The 25,219-nt window shown below is 42.4% G+C and overlaps 1 protein-coding gene across 5 annotated transcripts in view; it reads left to right on the forward strand.

The window, feature by feature from the left end:
* Window positions 1–25,219, forward strand: part of ANKS1B (ankyrin repeat and sterile alpha motif domain containing 1B) — an 845,363-nt gene that overhangs the window by 810,910 nt on the left and 9,234 nt on the right. For all 5 annotated transcript variants that reach the window (XM_090042850.1, XM_090042851.1, XM_090042852.1 and 2 more), the window contains 2 exons: window positions 16,252–16,338; window positions 21,566–21,703. In XM_090042850.1, the coding sequence (XP_089898976.1) occupies window positions 16,252–16,338; window positions 21,566–21,703 (225 nt within the window). The remainder of the gene's footprint in view (window positions 1–16,251; window positions 16,339–21,565; window positions 21,704–25,219) is intronic.

Here is a 25,219-nt window from a genome sequence, read left to right on the forward strand (position 1 = left end):
GGGATCTCAGGGTCTGAAGCTGACCCATAACCCCTCCACAAGGAGAGAGTCAAAGTAGACATGCCATGACAATCAGCAGCAATACCAGAGAAGTCTGTTTCTAGTGAGAATAAAACTAAGGGGAATTAAAAAGGAATCCTCAAGTTGGAGGTCCTTGAAGTAGTATCCTGAGTCTACTCTCCACCATTCTGCTTATGAGATTCACAAATCAAAAGTAGTTTCCAGTGAAACTCAGAAACTCAGCACCAACAATTCAACAACAGGACAGCAGTCCAGGGAATCAACTTTCTCAGAATTGAAAAGTCACTGAGCCCTCAACCTCAGTTTCTACCATGCCAGCAACAAGCCAGCCAAAAAACCACGTAAGACTATACTGATTTCCAGTCCAATGTATTTGGCCCCATCAGTCATGTGTCCATTCTGCCAACAATGCTGCCTCCCTTTGTGGCATGAGCAGATCTGCTCATCACACAGAAACCAATCACGCTTGCTGAAGTGGGCATCTCAACATCAGCACTGGTCTTGTCAGGACCGTTAGCACCAGACCTTAAACTGGAGCCATTATTAGCATGGGGACCCTCTGTACCATTTCTTGACATGTCACTACCTTCAAAATTCCCCTGAAACTCCAGTGACAATCAGTGGACTTTCTCAAGACCCAACGGGTTTGTCCTCAGCCTCAGAAGCTGCTCTACCACCAGCTTGTGTCTCATAAGCATTGGTACCTTGACCCCTGTTCCTCATCTCTTGATAATACGGTGGTCCCTCTGAGAATCCCCTGCCTTAGAGAATTTGTGGGGGGCAGTAGGATTAACGAAGAGAGTAGCATGATCATTCTAGAAGTATATGAAAGAGTTACTGCCACTCCTGTCACAATGAAAATAACCAAAGGTAAGTGGTACCTCCCAGAGATATAGAACACTTATATACACACCCAGCTGCCTCCTTCCTAATAGCGTTGGCTTTGGGCAAAGAGTAAAAATAAATAAATAAATGCAAGAACATGCCCAGAGATACTGTGCCAGAAAATGAGCGATTTATTAGATAGAAAGCCATACTTTCTGGCAAATTTGCATTTTCCTGTGGGCAGCTATCAAGGTCTCCTGGCCAATCTGATTTCAAAGTCTGTGAAAAGCTGTCTACAGACAAGCTGCCCCCAGACTTGAGGGAAGCCTTTTTGGCAGTGGGACAGTCATTCACCAAGATTTGCTTGCAGGCAGCCATACAGACAGCTTTGGACATTTCTTATCATCTGAAGGAGAGAAGTCTGGTATACACTAAACTACCCACTCCAGTACTGAATGTTGCACAAGCCAAATAAGTTGCTACACACTGATCCTGCTGGCTCTGGTCCAGCAAAGGCAATTTGCCTTCTGTGCCTGACATGATGGTGCTCCAAGAGCTTACCAATGATCCAAGACATATTAGCTTGAGACAAATGAACATGAGTCACCAATGTGATGAGGTAATAAGTAAAGCTAACCACACTCTTTCTTGCATAAGTAGGTACATCACAATCAGGTCTAGGGAGGTTTTGGTCAGGCTACAGCAGGAGTATTACATCCAGTTTTGAGCACCGTGCTTCAGGAGGGATGTAGATGGCTTGGAGTGGGTTCAGAGGGCCACTCGTTTGGTTAAAGGCCTACAGAAAAAACCCTATGAGGACCAATTGGGAGACCTGAACCTCTTCAGCCTCCGCAAGAGGAGGCTGAGAGGTGATCTCGTGGCCACCTACAAACTAATTATCGGGGGCCAGCAAGAAATACGGGATACAATGTTTACCAGGGCACCCGTCAAGGTAACTAGAAATAATGGCCACAAACTGGAAGAGAGCAAATTCAGATTGGACATCAGGAAAAAATTCTTTACAGCAAGGGTTGCCAAAATATGGAATAAGCTTCCAAGGGAGGTGGTACTATCCCCTTCTTTGGAGGTATTTAAAAGGATATTGGACAGATACCTGGCTGGGGTCATCTGACCCCAGCACTCATTCCTGCCCAAGGCAGGGGGTCGATGATCTAATAGGTCCCTTCCAAACCTAAAAATCTATGAAACTATGAAAGGGCGGATACACCTCAATTTACTGTTGGGGGGAAAACCGTGGAGGTACTTGAGCCTCTCTTACCTTGGTAGCCACCTCTCTCAGGAGCTGGCTGCTGACCAACACCGAATCTGGCTCACCAGGCCATTCTATCCAGCATGTAGAGCCCCTAAAAAATTTAGTAAATTAATATTTATTTGCCCTGGCTCCCTGTCAAAAGTGGCTGGAGCCAGGGGCAGTAGGACCCAGGGGGAGCCCTCAAGCAGGCTTGCAGGCTTGAGCAGCCCAGCCCAGCCCCGCCCACCCTCAACCAATTACCTGCTTTCCTGCTCCAGTACGAGGTGGCTGTGGCTTCCAGCTGCATCCCTGGACTGTGGAGCATGGGACTGTACTGGTAGGGGTGTCTTTGTGTGTGCGCGTGCGTGTCGGCAGGCACAGAGGCAGAGTATGTGTGTGTCTGCAGGCACGGGGCAGAGTGCGCGTGTGTGTGTGTAGGCACAGGGGCAGAGTGTGTGTATGTGTGTTCATAATGTAAGTCCCACTTGCACACCCCTCTATACACATGCACCTATGCCTCCCCTCGCACTGCCATACACAAACCCCAGTGACCCTCCCCCCATACGAACCCACACCCTACATACCCATGAACCCACAGCCCCTACAAACGTATACCCAGCCCCCATAATATACAAGAATAAGACTTCATTTTAAGCTATTGTGCAGTCACCTCTGTGTACACTGCACAACACACATGTAAATCAGGACAAAAATATTTTTTTAAATCAGATTAATGAATGTTGTAGATGATTGATTTTTAGAATATAATTTAGTATTTTTCTGGTCCTGAGATGGCAAAACCCCTTGCTCAAAGCAATACTTCTGGGGGCAAAGGGAGGGACTTCTGGTGTCAAAGATCAGGGGTTAGGGGGTGAGACTTGTTGTCACAAGATGGCAACAGGGGGCAGAGCACCTGTCAAGGGGCAGGGCTACCCATGCAGCCCCTGACAGTTTGCCAAGACTTGGTACGCAGTCCTCCGCCCGAAATAATTGCCTGCCCCTGAGGTAAAGTATCTTGCCCTCAAAGCAGAGCAGAGAGCAGAGGAAGGAAATTAAGAGAAATTTCAGACTGTGGCCCACTCTCCCTATGGAAAGACCTGCATGTTCTATGGATGGATATGTAGCTCAAGGACTGGACTTTTCAGTCATCTCAAGACCCACCAGTGAGCCTGTAGCAGGGTGACAACACTCCCTCAGGTGGACTCAGAAGCCCTTTTCTTATTGAAACGAGTCCCTATATTACATACCCGGAGAGCTCCTTTCCAGAGGACACAAACCAAATCTTCTCATTCAAATAAACAAACATGTCTTGTCCACAGTAACCAATTGAGTACGGGTATACAGCAGCCATAAACCAAACCTCTGGGTCTTTTCCCAGACTCCAGGAGAAAGGCAACCCTGGTGTGGTGCTTGTCCTTCAGGCAACCCACCTCCTCTCTCCTTCACCCTCCCCTAGCTTCCCTTCTGGGAAGCTTCTTAACTTTCTTTGGCCTGTCAATTCTCCTTATCAGCTAGACAATCCCTCTAGGCAGGTTTGCAGTCACTTTTGCCTGCCTGTAGCTGGGCTCCAGCTACTGAGGCTTGCAGCTTGCTACACAGCTGTGGTAAAGATCATCGTCTAATCGAGAGCTTGCCAATGACAATGCATTCCCCCAAACCTTAGTTCCTTCCACTCTGTGGTATGGATTGTGGATGGTTCTTGGACGTAAAACAATCCTGCCTCTCTCTGCTAGAGACATAAAACTAGATAACAGCAAGAAAAGCAGACCTGCAAAGCCATATAGATTAGATTTTCAGTCTGGTTGGATTACATGCACTCTGCACCAAAGGCTTCTTGCAATCATGGACTACCTGTTAAAACAAAATAGCCTATTATTAAGCCCAGTCAAGAGAGTCTTTGCAGCCATCTCAGCCCAACGTCCTCTCAGGGAGAGTGTGTTGGTCTTTTCCTGTCCCATGGTATTGGAGTTTCTGCTAGTGAAAGACCCAGTCCTTCTGTGGGGACCTCATTTTGTTCTTTACAAGTCTGGTGGACCTCCTGTATTCTGGACTTTAAGAAGTCTCTTGCCTTCCACATATGAACAACCAAATCTTTCAGATTGTCCTGCAGGTCTTTGTTGTAACTGTGGAGAGCTCAAAGGTAGGCTCAACCAAGGCACTTAAGTGGACCTCTGATTGTGTCAAGGTGTGCTATACATTTTAAAGGCACTCCAATAGCAATTAGCATATGCTCTACAAGAGCACAGACCTCATCTATGGCAGGGCTGGCAAACCTGCAGCACATTTGCCAGAAGTGGTATGAGAAGCCTCTGTATGTGGGGTTGGCAGGCAGTACAGTGGCAAGTAAGGCAGGAAGCAGTAGATTGTTTCAGTAAAGGGGATCAGAGTGATACTCAGGAAGGCTGGAGTTCTAATTTGTGTCACAATGCCAAAAAGATTGGCCCCCACTGATCTGTGGCATTTGTGACCTGTATTCATTCCATTTTTCTTCAAGGCTGGCCCGTGGAGATCTGTTCACACACACACCAAGTATTATGCTGTTATTGAGGCTTCCAGATTGGATTCTATGGGATCCTATACATGTGCATGGAGACTGCTCCAACGAGCTGGAAATCCAGTGCATTGGAGCAGACTTGATTAACAGAGTCTGCTGGAGCATGGAAATTGCCACACTCCAGCAGCGTTCCACGTCACGGGTCAGCGTCACCATGCATCTCAGCACTGAAAAAAATGGCAGGTCGCTAATTACTGCAGCTCACTAATTAAAGTGCCCAGCACTGCATCCCACAGAACATGTAAAAATGCTTGTGTTTGGGAAAGCAGTCCAACTGCAGTCCTGCAGTTGATATTGTCCTAGGTCTCTGGAGTGCCTACCACCAAATGGCCTAGGCATTGCTTTGGAGTCATCCACAGTGGAATACACATACAGACAATCACTTGAAGGAAGAAAGGAAATTATCTTCCATGGGGTTCCCCACAGTTCTAGAAATTCAGCAGTGAAAGCATTAATTGCCACAGCTCTAGGAATCCTGCCACTGCTCCCCTGCTGCCAAATTTCCAGATTTGTGTAGTGCCCTAGGTGGTGCATGATATAGCCCCATGTACCAGACTGTGCCACATTAGCCAGACCTGGCAGGTTGAGGTGGCACATCTGGATCAGGGCTGCAGACCAGTCTATGTGGTGATCCAGCCTAGGAACAGGCCATGCGCCATTCATCTAGCCCACAAGGTCAGATAGATTAAGCACCACTGTTCTAAGTGATTACAGCAGCTAACATCATAGAATCATAGAAGTAGGGTCAGAAGGCACATTGTAGATCTTCAAATCCGACGCCCCTGCCTGGGCAGGAGAAAAAACTGAGCTTAAATGATCCCAGCTAGGTAGGCATCAAGCCTCCTCTTAAAGACCCCCAAGGTAGGAGCCAGCACCACTTCCCTAGGAAGCTGGTTCCAGCTCCTAGCCACCCTAACTGTGAAGTAGTTCTTACGGATGTCTAATCTAAACCTACTCTCCAACAACTTGTGGCCATTATTCTTTTTTATGCCAGGGGGTGCTAGAGGTAACAAGGTCTCTCCCAAACCCTTCTGGTCCCCCCTAGTGAGTTTATAGACAGTCACCAGGTCCCCCCCTCAGCCTTCTCTTGTGAAGGCTGAACAGATTCAGGTCCTGCAGTCTCTCATTGTAGGGTCTGCCTTGTTGTCCCCGAATCATGCGGGTGGCCCTCGTCTGGACCCTCTCAATGTTGTCCACATCCCTCCTGAAGTGGGATGCACAGAACTGGACACAGTACTCCAGCTGTGGCCTGACCAGCGTTGCATAGAGGGGGAGGATCACATAAAGGTATTAATTATGGTATTTATAATTATGTTATTATAACAATACTATAATATTATATTATAATTAAATAATTTGTTACAGCATTTAGAGCCAGAAAACTTGGTAAATATTTGCTAGAACATATGAAATATTTTCCAAATTGTCCCCAAAATCAATTGGTCCAAGAGTGACCTTTTCTTACTTAATGACTCTCATGCACAACATTACTAAGAAACTGTGGCTCTGATGAAAAATGTTAAACTTCCTGTTTTGAAAATACTAAGCTCAAAAAATAAAATGGAACAAATTCCTGCTTTGTGTCTATGTTCAGATTTAAAAATAGAATGATGCAATTCCACAATTTAATTACATATTGGTAATCTTAGTCTACCATCTTCAGATAGCTATAAAAAGCAAGCACAGGCCATAATTAGCAGGTTAGTTTAGAAAAATAGAAAGACTAGATTAAATTTCAATTTTTTACAAGCTTATAATGTGTGCTTCCAAACTGATACAATATGATCTTGCAAGTCATTTGGCATAATTGAGTAATCTATTGAAATCATGTGTACAGTATCCATTTTAATTACGTGGAGAGTAAAAATCTGTAAATGAATGTTTTTTTCTCAGCCATTGTATATTTCTATTATGAAAGATGAGTAATCTAGTCATCAAATTAAATTTTATATTGCAGTAGTTAGTACTCTTAAGGTCTCATTTGGGAGTGGAGTTGTACCAGGCTAGAGACTGTACAAATGAATATGAAGAGACAATTCTTTTTCTTGCAAAGCTTATAGTCTAAGACCAGTGACATGTGAAGGGCAGAGAGAGATGGGTTGCCCAATATATAAATATTATACCTTTCTTTTTTAATAAACAAAGAAATAAATAGCCAAACTAGATTTCCAAGAAATCCCATCTCCTTCTCAAACCCTCCTCCCACTAATTCTTATAGTTACAGGCACTATAATTCTTATAGTTACAGGCACAGTGGAGGACCTCAGATGAAATGAACTTGTCAACAAGTGTGTTTTCTAAGTTAAACAGCTGCCATTACTGTCACAGCAATTTTTGTTTGGATCAAGATCAAGGTAGAGATAGAAATACATTATTGGCTAGGGATACAATTTCTAATAACATGGTAATCTATTTTTCTAATGCCCAGAGATTAGTTTTAGGCCAATCCTCTATTTCATTCCATTTAGAAGGCACAGGATCCAATCCCATGGTTCTCTTTACAGGATTTTCTTCTTAGAGGTATAGAACAGAAATTAAATCTAGATAACATAAGCAGAGTAACAGTCTGAGAGACTATATTAAGAATCTCCGTGTAGAATTTTTAATAGACTATAGATTATTTGAAGTTCTTTACATGTCCTTTCAAGAATATAGTCTACCTTAATGAAGTTAAGAGAATTGGATACCTAAAGTCTTTAAAGGTCACACAGAAGAAAGAATTGGGAGTTTGGTTCTACAGTAGTCAATAAGAAAAGTGTTCAAAAAAGTTTTCAACTACTGGGAAAGTTACAGCTGAAAGTAGCATTGTTCAGAGTTAACAACTATTAAGATGTGTTGGTAACTAAAATAGGCAAGTTAAAAGGCTGACATGGAAGTGATGTGGAAATAAAAAGGGTTCAGATACTAAATAGCTAGATACAGTCACAGTGCCTTCATTCCCTTGCTTTACCTATGGCAAGTTAGGCTGTTCTTGGTGTTCTCAAGTGGTGGGCCTGGTAGTTGTGAATGAGGGTTGCTTGTGCAGTTTTAAGAATAGGTTAGACCAAGCATTTGCAACCTATGGCCCCAGCCAGATCTGGTCTACAGTATTGATCAGCAGGCAAGGATAACTAACGTGGCTACTTTTTACTGCAGGAGGAATTGGTGGTATGTGTTGAGGAAGTTACCAGAATGGAGGCATCCAGGGACCCTGCACTGCCATATTGTGACCATCATTTTTTTCACCATAGAATCCCCCGTTTTACATAGCCAGTTGCCGTCTCCAGCAGCAGGACTCAGGATTGGATGCGAGTGGTGGTGGCAGCAGGGGGACATGAGAGTGTTCACCAGATATGAAGAATGCCAAGTCAGGGCAACATTTAGTGTGGTGCTAGGGAAGCTGCAAGGGAAGCAGACTGATCACAAGCAGTGACCCACCTTTACAGCCAAGCCATATTAATTCAGCCCATCCTTTTGTACAAGTTTGCAACTTGTACCTTGGGTAAGACAAACATTTCTATAGGATGGCTTGGTAAGGATAATCCTGAGCAGTGGGTGTGACTAGAACCAGCCCTGCTTTACTGTGATTCTATGAATCTGCTTGTACGCTTGAACATAGCCTACCTTAATGAGCACTAAGGTATAGTATATTGTGGAGCAATAGTATACAAGCAAGGTATGGGAAATGTTATATACCAGCATGGCTTGTAATCAGTTGTCGCCACATCTTAGCAAACATTATGGAAACTATAATTATAATGACTGACAACCAATTATTACTGTTGAATCCTATTTATTGTTTTTACAGTTGCACTTTGGCTGTTTCCATGGATGCCCAAATGTACTTTGTGGTGGGTAAACCTAAAAGCAGCAGTCTCTGCTCCAAAGAGATGAACAGATGAAGGGTAGGGTAGGGTAGCAAAAAGGAGTACAGCATACAAGTAGTCCTGGTAGAGAATGATCATATGAGGATGTGTCAGTACAGATCCCATTCTAGGGGCAGATGCACCTTGTATGTAATAGAGTCTTTCAAATAACTGTGCCCATTCAGGATGCACATATACCCTATACCTCTTTGTATTCCTTGGACAGATTCATAGATTGTAAGACTGGAAGGGACCTCAGAAGATCATTGAATCCAGCCCCCTGCACCAGGCAGGAAAGACAGCTGGGGTCAAGTGACCCCAGCAAGGTGACTGTCTTGTCTCCTCTTTAAGATTTCCAAGGTAGGAAATTGCATCACCTCTGGAGGGAGCTTATTCCACAGTCTGGACACCCTGGCTGTGAAGACATTTTTCCTAATGTTGGGCCTGAAACGGTCTTCCAGGAGTTTGTGGCCATTACGCCTGGTTTTCCCCAAGGGTGCCCTGGTGAACAGTTGTTTGCCAAACCCTTGGTGTATTCCTCTCATGTAGTGGTAAGCTGCTACCAAGTCCCCTCTCAGCCTTCTCTTTTTCAGGTTGAAGATGTATAGCTCCCTGCTGTAACTCATGGAGCTTCGCAGGTGGGAGGTGCCTCTCCAGTCCACCCACCCCACTCTCCAGGGCAGGCTGGGCAAACCCCAGGTGGAACTCCCACCCCTCCCTTCTCCCCCCCTCCCATTCTGAAGACAACATTGGGGGTGGGGCTGGACTATCAACCCAGCCCTGTTCGTAGTGCATGCTGACAGATATTAATGAAGGTGCTCCACTATGGAGCGCTTTCATCTGAACCCTCATTACATGAGGGTTCGTGTGGTCACATGATCAGGCACTTATAAAAGTGCATGGCTGCACAGCGCTTTCAAAGTGCATGTCTGTAGAGCACTTTTAAGGGGCTGATGATCACATGACACGTGTCACTTCTGTGTGCATCCAAAGGGAACTTTCCATCAGTTCCCATTTACCACCCAGAGTAGCAAGATGGAACTCCATGAATATCCATCTTGCTACTTCATAACTTCAAAATCACCTTTTTTACTGAATTGGTAAGTAAAGTTTGTTTTCACTCTTTGTCTTTCCCTACATTTCTTAAATTGGAATTGAATTCCAATCCTTTGGGCACTGGGGAGAGCTTTTGTGTGCCAACCACCATCCCCATGGCAGACTCTGAGCAGCAAGGATTCAAAGCCTGCTCATCCTGTGATAGAATCATCCCACTCACTAAGAGATATATCAGCATTTCTTCTGCCTTGGAAAGAGCTACATCCTGGATAAATGTTTGGAGTACAGACTATTTTCTTGCAGAATTTACTAGTCTGAGGATGCCTGGACTCAAGTAACTTCTGCTTGAGCAATCCAAGTGGATGCAAAGGTCTTGGCAACAGAAATGGAAACATGCATCAATCATAGTTTCATAGTTGGTAGGGTCAGAAGGGACCTGAGCAGATCATCAAGTCCGACCCCCTGCCATGGCAGGAAAAAGTACTGGGGTCAAACGACGCCAGCAAAGTGTTCGTCTAGCCTCCTCAGTATTTCTCCAAAGAAAATCCATACCCTGAAACAGGGCAGCAAAAGAAAGTCAATGGATAGGGCACAGTCCAAGAGGCACCAATAACTTTGCTCACTACCTTGGCATCAGAAGCCTTAACAATGGAGCTAACATTTATGTTCCTGATACAGAAGGGTGACTCCAAGAAGTGTCACATGAGACCTAAATGTGGCTCAAAGCACCATGAGAAAGAAGAAGCACCATAAGAAAGACATAAGTTATTTTTTTCTTCAAAGCTAGTGCCCTCAAATCATGGAAGCAAAATAGAACGAAGGCATTCCAGTACTGATCTCAGTGCCAGTGACAAAGCCAATCAGGAGCCAAGCTTCACAAAAACATCAAGATCCCCTCCAAAAATATCCTGTGCTCCAGGGCAGTAACTGATATCAGAACAAATTCATAGGCCAGAGTACCAGTTTCAGTTCTGCTTGTCTGCCATCAGCTTATTCCTTCTGCCCAGCAATGAGTCGGAATGTCTATTCCCTAAAACTCAAGTTTTATCACTAAGAGCTTTGCTTTGCATCCACCCCCAACTGATCCAGTACCCTTATGGCATGCTGCCTTGCCTCAGTAGCCTCATGATTCCCTAAGGTCCTCCTCATGTGCTTAGGAAGAAAACAGGATGATACCATTCTGTAACAACATCACTGGACAGGTCCTCCAGCACCAGTCTGACATTGTATCCCAGGTGCTGGAGATAGGAGACTGTCAGCAGCAAACCTGATCTCATCATCTTTGCCTGATGAGGGGGTGATATCAGTTCATACCCCATAAGCTAACAGTTTCAAGGCATTCCAGGATCTCCTATCCTGAATTGCAAACAACATGGACACAGAAAGAGAGGCATGTCCCTCGTGCTTTTTGACATTCATAGCATAACTTCAGCCTAGAATTGTTTTTCCCATGAATGAGGACATACTTGAGTCAGCTAGATGACACTGACAGACCCTGGCCTTTCTTCCCACACATAAGTGGATGGGAAAAAAGATACAGAATATCAGAGTCTCTTGAAGGGTTTTGAGTATTTTATATCAATCCATATCTATAGCACAGCAGAAAAGGCCAGGACAAAGATCATAAAAATTAGACTTTTTTGAGTGCAAAACATAGGTCAGTTCAGCTCTGGGTAATGTGTAATGTGCTTCTACACAAAATATATTTTCTCAAATGTAGAGAATGTCTCCCTTTCTGATGAAGACCCTGTAGAAGAACAGGGAAGAAATGAAAGTTATACAAAAGGGCTTAGTGGTCACTGAAACAGGATTGCAGGCTACCACAGACTCATCAGATGCAGATGTAAGGTTGATCATTGTCACAAGTCTTTGTTAGGGTTTAAAAGTATAAGCCCCCTGTACTTGCAAAAGGAAGGAGTCCTTCAACTGAAGAACATTCCCTAAAAGATTCAAAGGCTATGTTGGAGTCATTAAGATTTTTACACACTGGGGTCTTTTCTACGTTGGTATACTAAACACCCAAATGCGACTTTTGGTGTAACTATCTAAATTGAAACGGTTGAAACAGTCAAATATGTTAGGTTAATGCCCACGTGGCATTAAATCCCGTACAAAGCTCAATACCCCGAGCCAATTTTGTGCTGTTGTCAGAGGAGGAAAGGTGCTCACCTTCTCTATAATGGCTGCTGGTCAAAGGCCTTATCCAGGAGAGTACCACAACTTCTTATGAAAGTGGGGTCACTGTGCATCCAAGAATGAATGATTCATAGGGTCAAAAGGGAGCAAGCAAGAGGGACTGTGACTTGGTAGCCGAATAGGTCACTCATCTGAGAGAGGAAGTCCTGGGCTCTAGTCCCTGCTTCTAGGATTTTGAATGCATTTTGTGGTAGATATTGCATTAAAAGAAAACAGAAATAACCCAGGAAGTAGGGTAGTCTTACAGTACAAATTGGCCATGGAGTATAAGGCCATATATTGGTGTTCATGTATGATGTCATTTTTTAGGAGTTGACCTGTGAGCTGCCCTGAATTTCATCTGCTTCCTGTTGAGACACTGAACAGACAGGAAGGTTGCAGTATAATCTCATAATGTTAGAGTCAATCTGGTATCTTTAACCTGAAAAACCTAAGGAGAGGAGGCAGCATGCTCAGCTCTCTCCCTGACATTTCTTGATCATGGACACATTACAGACAAGTGTGGAAACCTACCTGGTCCATCTACAAATGAGAGACCAGACCCCTGAAAGATGTGGGACTTAACAACTAAGTGTGCAGACTCACGTTCTTACCTGTCCTTCGAAACTCTGTAGTGAAAATCATGACAGATAGTGAACAAGCTGGAAGCACCCACTCCCACATAACCAACCCCGTCACACATACCCCCCCACACAATATACAAGAGGAAGACTTTATTTGAGCTATTATACAATCACCTCTATATACACTACTCAAAACATAATCAGGGATGACCTTTTTTTTAACAAAATTGATATGTTATAGATGTTTGATTTTTAGTTTCATTTGTTTTTTATTTATAACTTGTTAAAATATCTTCTGAAAGATTTTGTGCAAGTGACCCTCGACAGTTCACTAACGCCTGCCAGCTGAAATAATTGCCCACTTCTGGCCTAGAGGCTATTCAGTTTTGATTGCAGTACCAGTAACATGGGGTAACCATGTTGGCTCATTTCCCAGAAGACAGTAATCACCTGGCAGACAACCCATGGCAATTCACAAATCGTCCCTGAAGATATTCATCTCTGGTAAGTGGAAGCTAAACTAGGATAACTTAGCCATTGTTTCATTCACAAGTATGAATGAACTGTCCTAGTTTAGGTTCCATTTAGAATGGGCTAGAGCAGACCCAGAAAATAGTTACCAGAGATCAGCTGACGTACAGAAAGTCCTCCTCACTCCGTTTATAGCACTGTCTATTTTTCCATTGTTATCCAGAGCAAATGCCCAGCACTTATGACTGAATATCACTACGAAACATATTTGTTTATACAAGTACTAAACGACTGCACAGGCAGCATCTCATGTAGACGCGGTCTGTGTTGCTGTTTTAAAAATATAGTCTAGCCCTGGTTATATCAGATCACCTAAGTTATGTAGTTTAAAACAGTGTTTGGAGAAAATTGAATGCAGCCAGGATAGAGGTTTATAGAGCAGATTAGGAAGGGTGAGTTCAAGGCACATTGGGTGGGGGGAGCTGGGATGGGGGATGCATGTGCAAGATAGACTAATGTGTCCAAATTGGTATCAATGATAGAGCAAGGAGACAGAAGTGAAAGAAACAGCTAGGATGGATAAAGAAAGTGGAGCTATGCAGATCTGCTATGGCAAGGATGGAAAGTTTGAATTTGATATGGGCAAGGAAGGGAAACCTGCAAAGGAATTCAAACCAAAGATGACACAATTGGATGAATGGGCAAAGAACTTAGTTTCCTGGTTTTGTGTAGGTAAGGAAAGGGGGGTGGATATTATTGTTAGGGAGACCAAAGGAGAGGAAATTTCAGTAATCAGGATGGGAGACAGAGGCATTCCGAATGAGAGTTAGCTGTTGGGATAAAAAGAAAAGGACAAAAGCTAGATGATTGTTGGGTTGCGCGATAGATCATTCAATCTGTATTGTCCTATTTGTGAATATTTTGTCTGCAACTCAGTGTCTGCTGAATGTGTTGGTTGCTGCTCTGATAGAGGTACCAGAGATTTCACACATTCACTGCTATGCTTTTTGTGAATTGTCATTGAGTTTTAAAGCAATGCTTATATTTTAAATTTATTCAAACACATGCCATTGACAGGCACTCATTCTCCCCATCACAATGTGTATGCATGTGTGCGTGTGCATGTGCACACGCACACACACGCAGCTGTAATTACTGTCTTAATGCAGATTTTTTTTCATTCTCCAGAAGCTTTCATTAATGAAAAAAAATCTAGTTCTTGTTAACATTATCTTTATCCATATAAAATGGCACCTGGCTTCCCTATTAAGTCTGTCACAAGTTGTTACTAAGAGATACAGCCTTCTCCTATAAATACATTAAGAGAGAGTTAACTTTAAAATAGATCATCAGAGACAGTTAACCTTAGCCTTGACATACGGTTTTAAATTTTGTTTGGCTAGCACAAATGTATAGTCCTGTTTGGTTTCTGAGGAAGCAAGATGCAATTAGATAGAAGATCTAATCACTGGCTCCCTCCTTCAACCTCATGCTATCTACTGTCAACCCTACTTATTTCCCAGATGTATTGGTCCATATTCTATTCTGCCTCAGAGATATCTAAGACTTTGCTCCCACTAGGCCTAGGACTGTGCAGCTCACCTCAGGATTATGATCCTGTTTATCCAGGGTGCCCAGCAGAAGGAGGCTGACCCATCCACATTTTGCCCTCTAGCCTAGCAGCTAGGATACTTTCCAAAGAAGTTGCAGACCTGAGTTATAGAGCTCCAAGTTCTAACCACTTACTCAGAGAGCAATTGAATCCATATTTCCCGCTTCCCAACTAACTACCATGGGCTAGGAGTGGTTGAAAGCATCGTCTTGTCTGCTGAATCTAGGCTACCAGGCAGAAAGGATTGCAAAAATCAGAAGGAGCCAGGGCAGCATGCATGATGACTGTTCCTCAATGAAGAGAGCACTCACTTGGGAGGGAAGGTTCTAGCCCCCATTCCCAGTGCTGTTTGTATAATTTTATCCAGTGACTAAGGCAAATGCAGAAATAGCATTAAGAGCAAGGGCCATAATCCAGATCTCCCCCCTCACAGACTTGTTTTTTTCTTGCTTCTTGGCTAAGACAGAGTTGCATAAAGAATATTTGCAGCTTACTGGTTTTGTGGCTCCTAAGTGGGGAGAAATAGGATCATGATTAGGCATTCAGATACTTTAGAAATGCAGTATGATCTTGGACCATTATTTCTAGATATGGTATATTTCCAAGTTTCTATCTATGCTGTTCATGCTTTTTATTAAACGTATACAATTGTATCAATAATGGAATTTATTTTGTTCAATTCTTGCCATTGCTTGCTTGTTCTGTCTCCAGTTTTGCTGTTCTTACTTGCGTAATTAAACTACAGCTGAATTTATGCTTTCTTCTCAAGAAAATGTAATTCCCTGTCATACCATTGTGGAAAAGAGACAGTATCTGTATCTGATTTACCAGCCATCTGCTGGACTATAATCTAGCCTATGCAGGTGTTGCATGGAAAACTGTTCTTACTCATACTTCCTTACTAAAATTCAGAGTCAGTTTCTGTGGAACTACATATGTTTGACTTCATTTTTAATACATTTGCACTGTTCACCTTTTAACATTTTCTCCAAAAAGTCTGATTATTAAATTCCTTAGTTTATAGCTAAACACCATGTCCATTCTACTTGGCAGGTCATTTCTTAACTGTATGTGTCATTTTCATGGGTATTTAGGAACCTTAACACCACAAAAATAAAACAGGCTTACAAAGAAGATGTCAGGAACTGTAAGTTCATCAACAAAGCAGGATAGCCCTATACTTTAATCATGTGTAAAGTGGTCCCAGTAGAAGCCACATTTAGAAAATTGCTTAGAGCAAGACAGTACAAAGTATAATGCTGGACTGGCAGATATAGCAAGCTCAGTGAGCTACAAAGCCACCCTTTGGGAGGTGATTTATTTTTTTGAACAACAGATTATAACAACCCCCCCCCCACACACACACATCCAGTCCTACAGCAAATACACAGTTTGTTCATGTTGTGTATTCTAGGAAAACTACCAAAGTGGTACAGCTTGGCTGGGGAGGGGAATCTGAGATGAATGGGGCATATCAGCACATAAAGAGAATGATAGATTGCTGAAACCTACATTCATTGTAGGAAACCTTTGATTATATGACTGCCTCCTTTTTAAGTTTCTGTGGTAGACTGATTTCCCTTTTTTCTTTCCTGTGGAGCTGGGAAAAGGGAGTAGTATTTTCTCATCCTCCTCAACTAGCTGTGAAGCTCTTTTCAGATTCATAACTATATAAGGCAGCTGTTTCAAAAGCCCAAAGCACAGTAAAACTCAAAAGAGAGAGTCAAATATTTAAATTAAGTACATTTTTGTATAACTCATGTATATTTTTACAGAAGAGAAGGGGGGGGAATTAAACATGCTGCATTTGCCATTGAAACATAAACAGTTCTAACACTCCCTCATGTTTATTTTAGAAGTCTACAGAGCAAATGAAGAAAGTACCTACTATTGTTCTATCAGTCTCTTACAAGGGAGTCAAATTTATTGATGCAACAAATAAGGTATGTATACTTTTTGGCTATCCAGCGGTTTTCCTCACTGCATTGGTTGGGTTATCTAGTAAGAGCATAAAATCATATGGGATGGGGGCCAGGCTTTGGGTTTCAATTTCCCCTTTTAGGCATTCCTGTTCTAAATTACTAGAATGCTTTTGTCACCCACTCTGGTAGACAAATGGAGTGACACTGATGGCAGTTCTGGAGGGAGCTCTGTCCAGCCCTCTTCTATCAAAAAGGAAGCTCATGACAAAAAGAGCTTGGCAGAATGCCCCTTCTCCCCTCCACAGAATCCTTCAACATATTCTGTCCAAAGCAGCACATTAAGCAAGCAGAAAGCCTATATTTTCTCTTTCAAAAAACAAAACACAGTTGCTTTTCCATATCCCAATAAGTACGGTAATTCTGGGGTTTTATACAAGATCAGCCTTCAGCCACATAAACAGGCAGGATATTTATTTGTATGTCCTCTTTCAAGGTCCTACCTACAATGGAGATTGTGGGCTTTAATGGTACTAGCAATCTGCCTCCCTGAACTGCAACAACAGCTTCTCCAGAACTGATTTGATTCTCATAATTTCTTCATCCTACCATGTCCAGATATACCTGCATTTTGTTTAGGTTTCTTCTGTTAATTTTTTGCAACAGCTTATGTTGAGACGCAGGAGACCTTTGTGCTGAAAGGGGGGATAGTTTGATGCTCAGCAAAATAATATTTGCAAAATCAGTATTTTATAGAGGATTCCCCCTTGCAAACCTCCACAATGATGAGAAAAGATAACCTACATAAATTAATGTGAATGGCAATAATAGCTAAAATTTAACATGCAGTTCAACAAAAGGCAGCTATCAACCCAGCTCTTCTGATCAGTTTAGTAGGATTTCTGACTGGTTTTTTTTGTGCCTGCTGAGTAGCCATGCCACACTGGTCGATCTGGCCTACATACTGTGTCACTCCTTATTCTTCAACCTAGCCAGTCATTTTAATGTTCACATTACATTAGAAATGGGTTTTAAGAGGAGCTTAAACTTTGGAAAGGAGAGTGGTTTTATAGAGTAGCTCAGGCCAAGGGCTTCCAAGCATAGAGGATATTTCATAGATCACACCATCCACAGCATTTAAGAGAAAAGCCATTTCCAATTAATAAATGTTGTACTCTTAAGATGTAATGATAAAATGGGGTCTCAGGTTGAAGGAAAACTCAAAACTCATTCCAGGAAAGCTGTATCAGTGGCTAATGTGCCAAGTCAAAGTCCAGTCTCCTAGACTAGGGACAGAAGTTACACATAAACTGGTTCCAGTGATCAGAAACTGGTTTAAACATGCAGCAAAAGAGAAGTTCAATGCACATAAACCAGTGTCAAAATGGCTGAAACTGGTTTAAGATACTACATTCAACCAGGTTTATCAGAGTTAACTGATTTGAGTCAAACCAATTCTGTCTCAGACCCCTTCCTGGTACAAGTTAAATCACAGTCCCCCAGCATGCTTTCCAGCCTGGGCTGGGCTGTCTACTGAAGCAGAGAAGGGTTGGGGGGCGGGAGGCCGTGTCAGGAGAAGGCAGGGACTGCGCCCTATCCCCACCCTAGCAAACCCCAGCTGGGGTCTGGGGCAAGGAATGGGGGTTTAAACCCCTCTTCCCCCAAGTACAGAGTTGTCCTGCCCTGCTAAACTTACTGCTGGCTGTGACTGTGGACTACAAATCTCAGAGGCACCTGGACATAGGAAGAGGAAGTGATGAGCAACTGTGCAAAGTCCTGCTACTGTGATTTTGGACTGCAATTCCCAGCGACCTCAGGGGCAGCAGGAAGAGGAAGCAAACACAGCTCATGCTGGCTATATGCCAGAGAGTCATGCTGTATTGCCCCCTAGCTCCTGGCCTGAGTCACAGCTGCCATGTGGCTGTAAAAAGTAACTGTTGTTCACTTGTTAGTCAGTTTAATCTGTGTAGTTTAGACTAACCTGCAAAGGCTGAATTGATTCAGCCTTGGGCTTTTTGACTGTCTGTAATTAGCCTTGCTGGATTTAGAATAACACTCTTCCCATTTCTCTCTTGGTCACATATAACTCTATTTCCTGGACAACCAATTTTGCTAAGTTGCCTTGGTGAAAAATGGATCTTCTGAGACAATTCAGGGAGGGGGAAGAGTAGCTATTGTACAATAACTTTAATTCTTAAAAGCCACCGTCTGAGCCACAGTCTTGCTTCTTTCAGAGCTGGTGAGGTGTGCACCCCACAACAGCAAACTCTGTGCCACAAGGATATTTGTTTCTACTGTAGAAATAATAACTGGAAACTCTGAGTACTACATATAAACTGAATTTAGCAGTTACATTTGGCTCCTAGGAATTTATGATTAGTACTTGCATTTAAAGTAAATTCAATATAAGTTACAAAACTTTACTTGATTCTGAAGTTAAAAGTCTGGCAGTGTCCTACAATTTTCTATACACAGCCCTATTTCAGTACAGGTTTATTCAGTATTGAAGCCAGGGTCAGAAAGAGATGCATGATTTTTAGGCAATCATTTTCTGAAATGAGTTTATTTTCACACGTATAGTAATAAGTGAAATGAGGTGAGTGTTGTTTGAGGATCAATCCTCCATACAGTTCTAAGTTGAATTCCTTTTCATCTTTAAGTGAAAGATTACTAACATAGCATCATATGGCAATGTATCAAATTTTATTTGTGGGTAACTAAATCCCTGCTTCTTAGTAAGTGATAAAAATCTTTATCTAATCCAGCAGTTCCCAAACTGTAAATAAAGGCACTACAAAAAAAGGGGGGGGGGAGGGGGAGAACTTGCTGTGTTTTGCTTAATATCAAAATCAACTGACTGAAAGTATAAAGCTCTTTACAAAGTATCGTCCGTTAAGGCATAGTCATTGATTTTGTGATCTTCTGTGTATAGTACATTATATAGAAATAATATATTCTGTAACAATTTAAGATTAGGAGGAGGATGTTGTCTTCAGTTACAATTTCCTTATCTTGGACTTTTGCATAATTTGAAACAAAAAAACCTGGAATGCTGCCCTCTCATTCAGATTTTATTCAGTCATTATTTTCTCAATTAGATATTAATATTCTTTTCAGAGCACTTGCCAAGTCTGTATGAGGGGGAGGTTGTATCTTGGCAGAAAGAGAGACTCAAATGACCAAGTGAGGTATACTCTCTCTATAAACAAGAGAGAGTGAGATGTGCCAAAGATGGCTTTAATTTGCATAAATCTTAGCAACCCAGCAAACTAACTATCGATCTGCTAAACTTTGATTCTGTAGCCATTATATGTGTTGCTAAGATCTTGCTGAGGTTGCCTGAAGTGACCTCTAACTTGAATGCAGTGGAGATGCCACATGGGAGCAAGACAGTTCTGTATTTGGAGATTCAACGAAGCCTGTCAACACAAAACTAAGGCCACCCTTATTCAGAAAAATCACATTGGGCTTGTGCTTTACTGAGTCAAGGCCTAAATCTAAAGCAGTAATGCAGTCTCCTTCTCTTGTCTTCCTGGTTCTGATAGCCAAAAAAGGTTATTATATAGGTATTTTACATAGATAAATATTCATAATTTCTTCAAAAACTTTAAATACATTAGGCAGGCTATCCTACCTCAATAATATGCATACAAAATATACTCAGTATGCAGTATGGTATAATTTAATTTGGCTATTATAAGTAATATTCCTCTTTAAATAAACAGTTTAATTTCTTCTTGTCCTTCTTATACTCTGTTGCTTGCAGTAAACTGAGATAGGCTGCTAGCTCTCACTTTGATAGAAATGACTTAAACTTCTTTACTATGGTTAGTAATATTATTCTTTTATTTGAGTTGGAAGATGAGTTTAAAGAAATTCAGTCAGACGTGCAAACAGTTACAGCAAACATCTGGTATGCTGTGCCTTGAGCCATTACATTTTGGCTGCTGTGGTACGAGATATTGATTATTAATACAAACAATGGTATCAAGAAATGTAGGAACAGAATATTAATACTGTCTAATTAAGTCACTCTCACAGCCACTTCCCAGGAAAGAGGCCTCTATCTCAGGATGTGTAAATTGTGCAGGACTCTTATTTGCAAAGTCAGACAGAACTATAGGAAAAAGTGTAATATTTTGCAGTTTTCTGAACAGTCCCGAGAGATGCCAGTGGAGGGGTCAGAACCCAGTGGTCAGCGCAAGAAGTGAGTGTGGGATGTTTTAATCATATAGGACAGGGGCCGGGCAGAGTACCAAAAACACCCTCATGCTCGACCTGTAAGATGTTGGTGTGCCAGGGTGGATGTCGGGCAAGCCACGAGGGGCCCAATTCTTATTGTGGTAGCACAGCCCCAGCCCCTTCCCTGCCATCTGCCCCAAGGCGCACATGCCAAGCAAAATGCCTTTGCATGCTACACACTGGCACCCATGCTGGGGGTTGCTGCCTACTGCTGATGTTGGACTTCCAGTTATGCTAAACTGTCATAGTTATGCTAAGCCACAGTTAAGCTAAGGCACCGAAAAGGAGCTTGGGAAGAATAGGCTTCGGTGACCTCTGGATGAACTGAGAAGAGATGTAAAAATTCATTAACAAGCAGAAAAGCTGGTATGAGAAAGGAGCAGTAGGTTTAAAGGAAAATTAATGAGTGCAGGTACGGAGATAGTGGACGAACCAAAGGGGCCAGGTATGAGGTTGGAAAAGAGACAAATAGATAACAGGATAGAAAGCTAGATAAGCCTTTACACACAAGCTTGGACATTTGGGGTATAAATAGGGGTGCTGCATTGTTTGGTTCTATGTAAGGGAGCATATTTAATGCAGGGAGTTACTATCTTGTCCCAGCAGTTTTATTGAGTTGGACTGACTGTTAAACAGACCAGCCAGTGTACTGTCTGAGTGACAATAAATCTATCTGAGCTCTTACCACAAAACATGAATTCAAATCAATCTTTCTGCATCATACCTGGACTCAGGAAGGCTGCTTGTGAACACCAGCCTTCCGGAGTGCCTAAACGCCAACAGCCGAAACACTGAAAGCAACAGCAAGCAAGGGGCTACCTGAACACCACGCCTCAGAGCAACAACTCACACTAAAGATTCAATACTTCTTGAAATATTTTAGTATACAGAGTAAAAAAAATTTTAAAAACCACAGAAAAGTCAGTCTTTGAGAAGCATCTGCATTTAACTCCTATGATTATGGGGGGAAAACAGTCTTGTTTTTTTTCGTTTTATTGTTTTTTTGCAGAATATTATTGCTGAACATGAAATCCGCAACATTTCTTGTGCTGCACAAGATCCTGAAGACCTCTCAACATTTGCCTACATCACTAAAGACTTGAAGACTAACCACCACTACTGCCATGTATTCACTGCATTTGACGTGGTCAGTTTATAGATGCTATTACTTTTTTTTATTAAATGTTCCCAGTACAAAATAATTAAAGGGGATGCACATGTAACAGAGCAAAATGCTTCAAATGAGGCTGGCAGGTGATGGAGTGATACCACTGTAAGAGAGCAAAAATTTTCTCTGAGAATAACTCGCTAACAGGATACGCAGCTTTCTAGAACAGTTTAGAAACAGTGAAAGGGGTTAGATTAGATGGCCCTTGAGGTCCCTAGGATTCCCTTCACTCCTTTATTTTAAAATCATGTTTCCTCTGGAACAACTTGCATGTTGTTTTTCCACTGTTAGCTCCAATTTTAGGTTTGGCAAATGGCTCTCTTCACAGCCCTACCATACAATTCTTTTAATTTGCTGTGTAGGGGACTGCCTCATAAGCAATTACTTTTATCACAGGCTTGGTCGCTTCCACAGAAACCTCAGGGAATTTAGAAAAAAGTAACAATCTTAATTACTCTTTTTTGGAAAAAAAAACCACAGCGTGCCACACAAAACTGTTTGACTAATGTACTCTGCCTAAGTTGGGCTCAGTCCTGCAAAGTAATGAGCGCTTAAGCTCACCTAAAGTCTGAAAGTAGTCCTGTTCAAGTCAGTGGGACTACATATTATCCCCCCTCAGTGTGGAGGGATGGACAAGATGGTCTCTTAACATCCCCTTAGAGGCACAGTAGTAGGGTGGTTAAGGCATCTTGCAAGCTCCAGAATCCAAAGGCCACCTGCAGTTGACCCAGCTGCAAATGGGTAGGTGGTCATCTGGTTGAAGAGTCAAGTGACCAGACATGATGCTAATCGCATCACTCCAGTCTCCACCATGGGCTACAAAAACTGGTGCATTTTAACCAAGTTAATGCCATGGGCTGCTAGGGTTAAGAGGACCTTTGATCTTCCAGCTCTACTTTTTCAACAATTCTTGTTCTGTGGCATTGTACTGAATGAAGACAGAATCAACAGCTTGCAATATCGAGCTCCTTGTTTCTAGCAACTACCGTTTTCTTCCATCCTTTTCCCAAAAAAACTAGCTGGGGAAAATTGGGGTGCACGTTATGTATGAGGAAAAGAACTCCCTACGAGTCTGGAAATTTTGCGGGGGAAGTATTGGAGCAGTGGCAGCATTAATTGCCGCAGCTCTGGGAGCCATGGCAATTAACGCTACCATCATTCCTTCCCTTCCCCACTTTGCCCCTCTGCTGCCAAGTTCCTGGACCTGGGAAGAGCCTGCCTTCCCCACTACATGCTGGATCAGGACTGCAGTTGAGGTTGGTCCATGGCTAGACCCAGTGCACCAGGTCCAACCAAGCATACAGCCCTGGACCCACCACATTGCTCCGGAGCCAGTGAGCAGTCCAAGTCAGGACTGTGCATGGCCCCAGGGCCAATGTGCAGGATTGGACCCAAAAACTGCATCCCAAATTGGGGCCTACTATGAAGAATGTTGAATCATGTCCCACTATGTTGCGTGGCCTTGGTGCTGGTGTGCTGGATTGGGCTGCCCCCAGAAGGCAGCCCCCAGGCCTCTGGCACTTACCTAGACTCCAGTGTGAGATTTTTTTTTTTCCTGTTGTACAGTCCTTAAAAAATGGGGGTGTGTAATATTCTGGGGTGCATTATATGCACAAAAATAAATATGTGTACTTTTTATTTATGGTAAGTGCATTAAGTAAGTCACAAAATAGGAAAGCTGAAGATACCAAATGTGCATGAAGGGTTACATAATAAGTTTTATCTGGTTTAATCTGGGGGAAGTAAATACTCCTATCCATTAATACTTGAATTCCCTATTTAAGAAACCACACAATTAGTCAAACTACAAGGCTCCATACACGTCTCAAGAGGTCTTGAGGACACCATGGTAACTAGCTATCACAGTTTCTCAAGTGGTTTGAAACAGCAGTGCAAACAAAGATCTGTGCACAGCCTTGTCAGTTTTCTTCTTCGAGTAGCTTTGAACAATACCACTGGATTCAATAAGAAATACTGTTGTTGTTAAAAGTATGTGCAGGTGTCCCTCTGCTTCATGTTGCACGTCATGCGTCTTCCTTGTGGAGCCAGCAGGAATTCTAGTGAACAAGGAAAGCAAGTTTGGGTCCTTTGAAAATTCTGTTCTAGCAGTGACTTTTCAAGCCTTAACCTATAAAGTTTTCAAAATTTGCCTTATGGCTATATAATTTCTCTGGAGAGAAGCCAAAGTGGCAGCTTAAAGCTTTGAGGGTTTTAACTTTGCCCCTTACAGCAGGGGTTGTCAGCTTTCAGCCCAAAGCCACATCCAGTCTGTGAAGAGGTTGGATCCCGCCAAAGGCAGAACAGGGAAGATCAGAGACACGCAGCTGCACTATGCTTTTGTACCCGTGTTACCCTTACCACAGAATTTGCCCCCTTCATTGCCACTGGGGAGAGGGGATCGGTGGAGACAGGAATTACAAGCAGCTTCAGCGCTCCAAGGGAGGTGGAGATGTGTGGCCTGCAACAAAGGCCAGGTTAGAAGTAGCAGCAAAAGATGTTTTCTCCCTGCCTTCAGCTCTTAAATCTTATATCCAACAAGAGTCCCTACAGCTCTTGCTACTGCAGTACAAAATAAATAAATATGCATTACACAGTAGCTGAAATTCCTCTTGTGTCATTTGGCTTACAAATGTGTATACTTTTTTGACACCGCATATTGTATATTTAATTCCTGAAGCTTCCTCCAATGGACGCAAGGAAGTTAGATCAGGACTACTTAAGATATATCTCAGCAGGTTACTTTTTCTGTAGCTGTGAAGATGGGGCAACCTAGCTGAACAGGAAAGTATATAAAAGTATAAACTTAATTATAACCATTGCAAGAAATTCAGAAGGAAGTTAAGAGTTTTGATTATATGGTTTTATTGGTTCACATGTCTCTGTTAAGGTTTTAATGCAGGTAGGGAATAGAACCAAAATTAAAACTGTATTTAAAAATTAGAAAGTCCTTGGTCAACAAGCTGTTGGGTTATTAATTAAAGAGGGGGATATTAATGATGAGAACCTGCCAGAACTGGTCTGATTAAATCAAATTGCATTATTGGTTTTCCCAATCCTTTGCAATGTTCCTAAATAGTGACCATGGATTATATTTCATCCATAAACCTAATCATCATATGCAGACCCACATATTTATAATCTCAGGTATAGTAACTGTAATTCATTTCTCTTTGCCTGCCAAGTGAAGACTAGTGATCAGCATTTTGCTCACTTTCCTCACCTTAGGGGTTGTGCTTATTGCCCCAAGCATTTATAATGGCTATTTTAAGCTGTACCAATAGCTTTTAATGTCTGACTGTCTTCACGTAGTATTCTCCTGCTACATAGTTCCCATCAGGGTGCTGCCTATTCAGATAGTCTTTTTGTGTTGTGTTTTTGTTGTTCTGGATGTATCGTTTCCAATGCAACCTCCAAGAAAAAATACGTAAATGTGCACAACTTACATATACCTCAGTTCCGTTCTCTGTTTAAAATAAAATGCTTGTTTGTTCCTAT

Source organism: Crocodylus siamensis, chromosome 4 (genome assembly GCF_052110815.1).
Source record: "Crocodylus siamensis isolate JL-2025a chromosome 4, ASM5211081v1, whole genome shotgun sequence".
In the NCBI taxonomy this organism is placed as follows: Eukaryota; Metazoa; Chordata; order Crocodylia; family Crocodylidae; genus Crocodylus; species Crocodylus siamensis.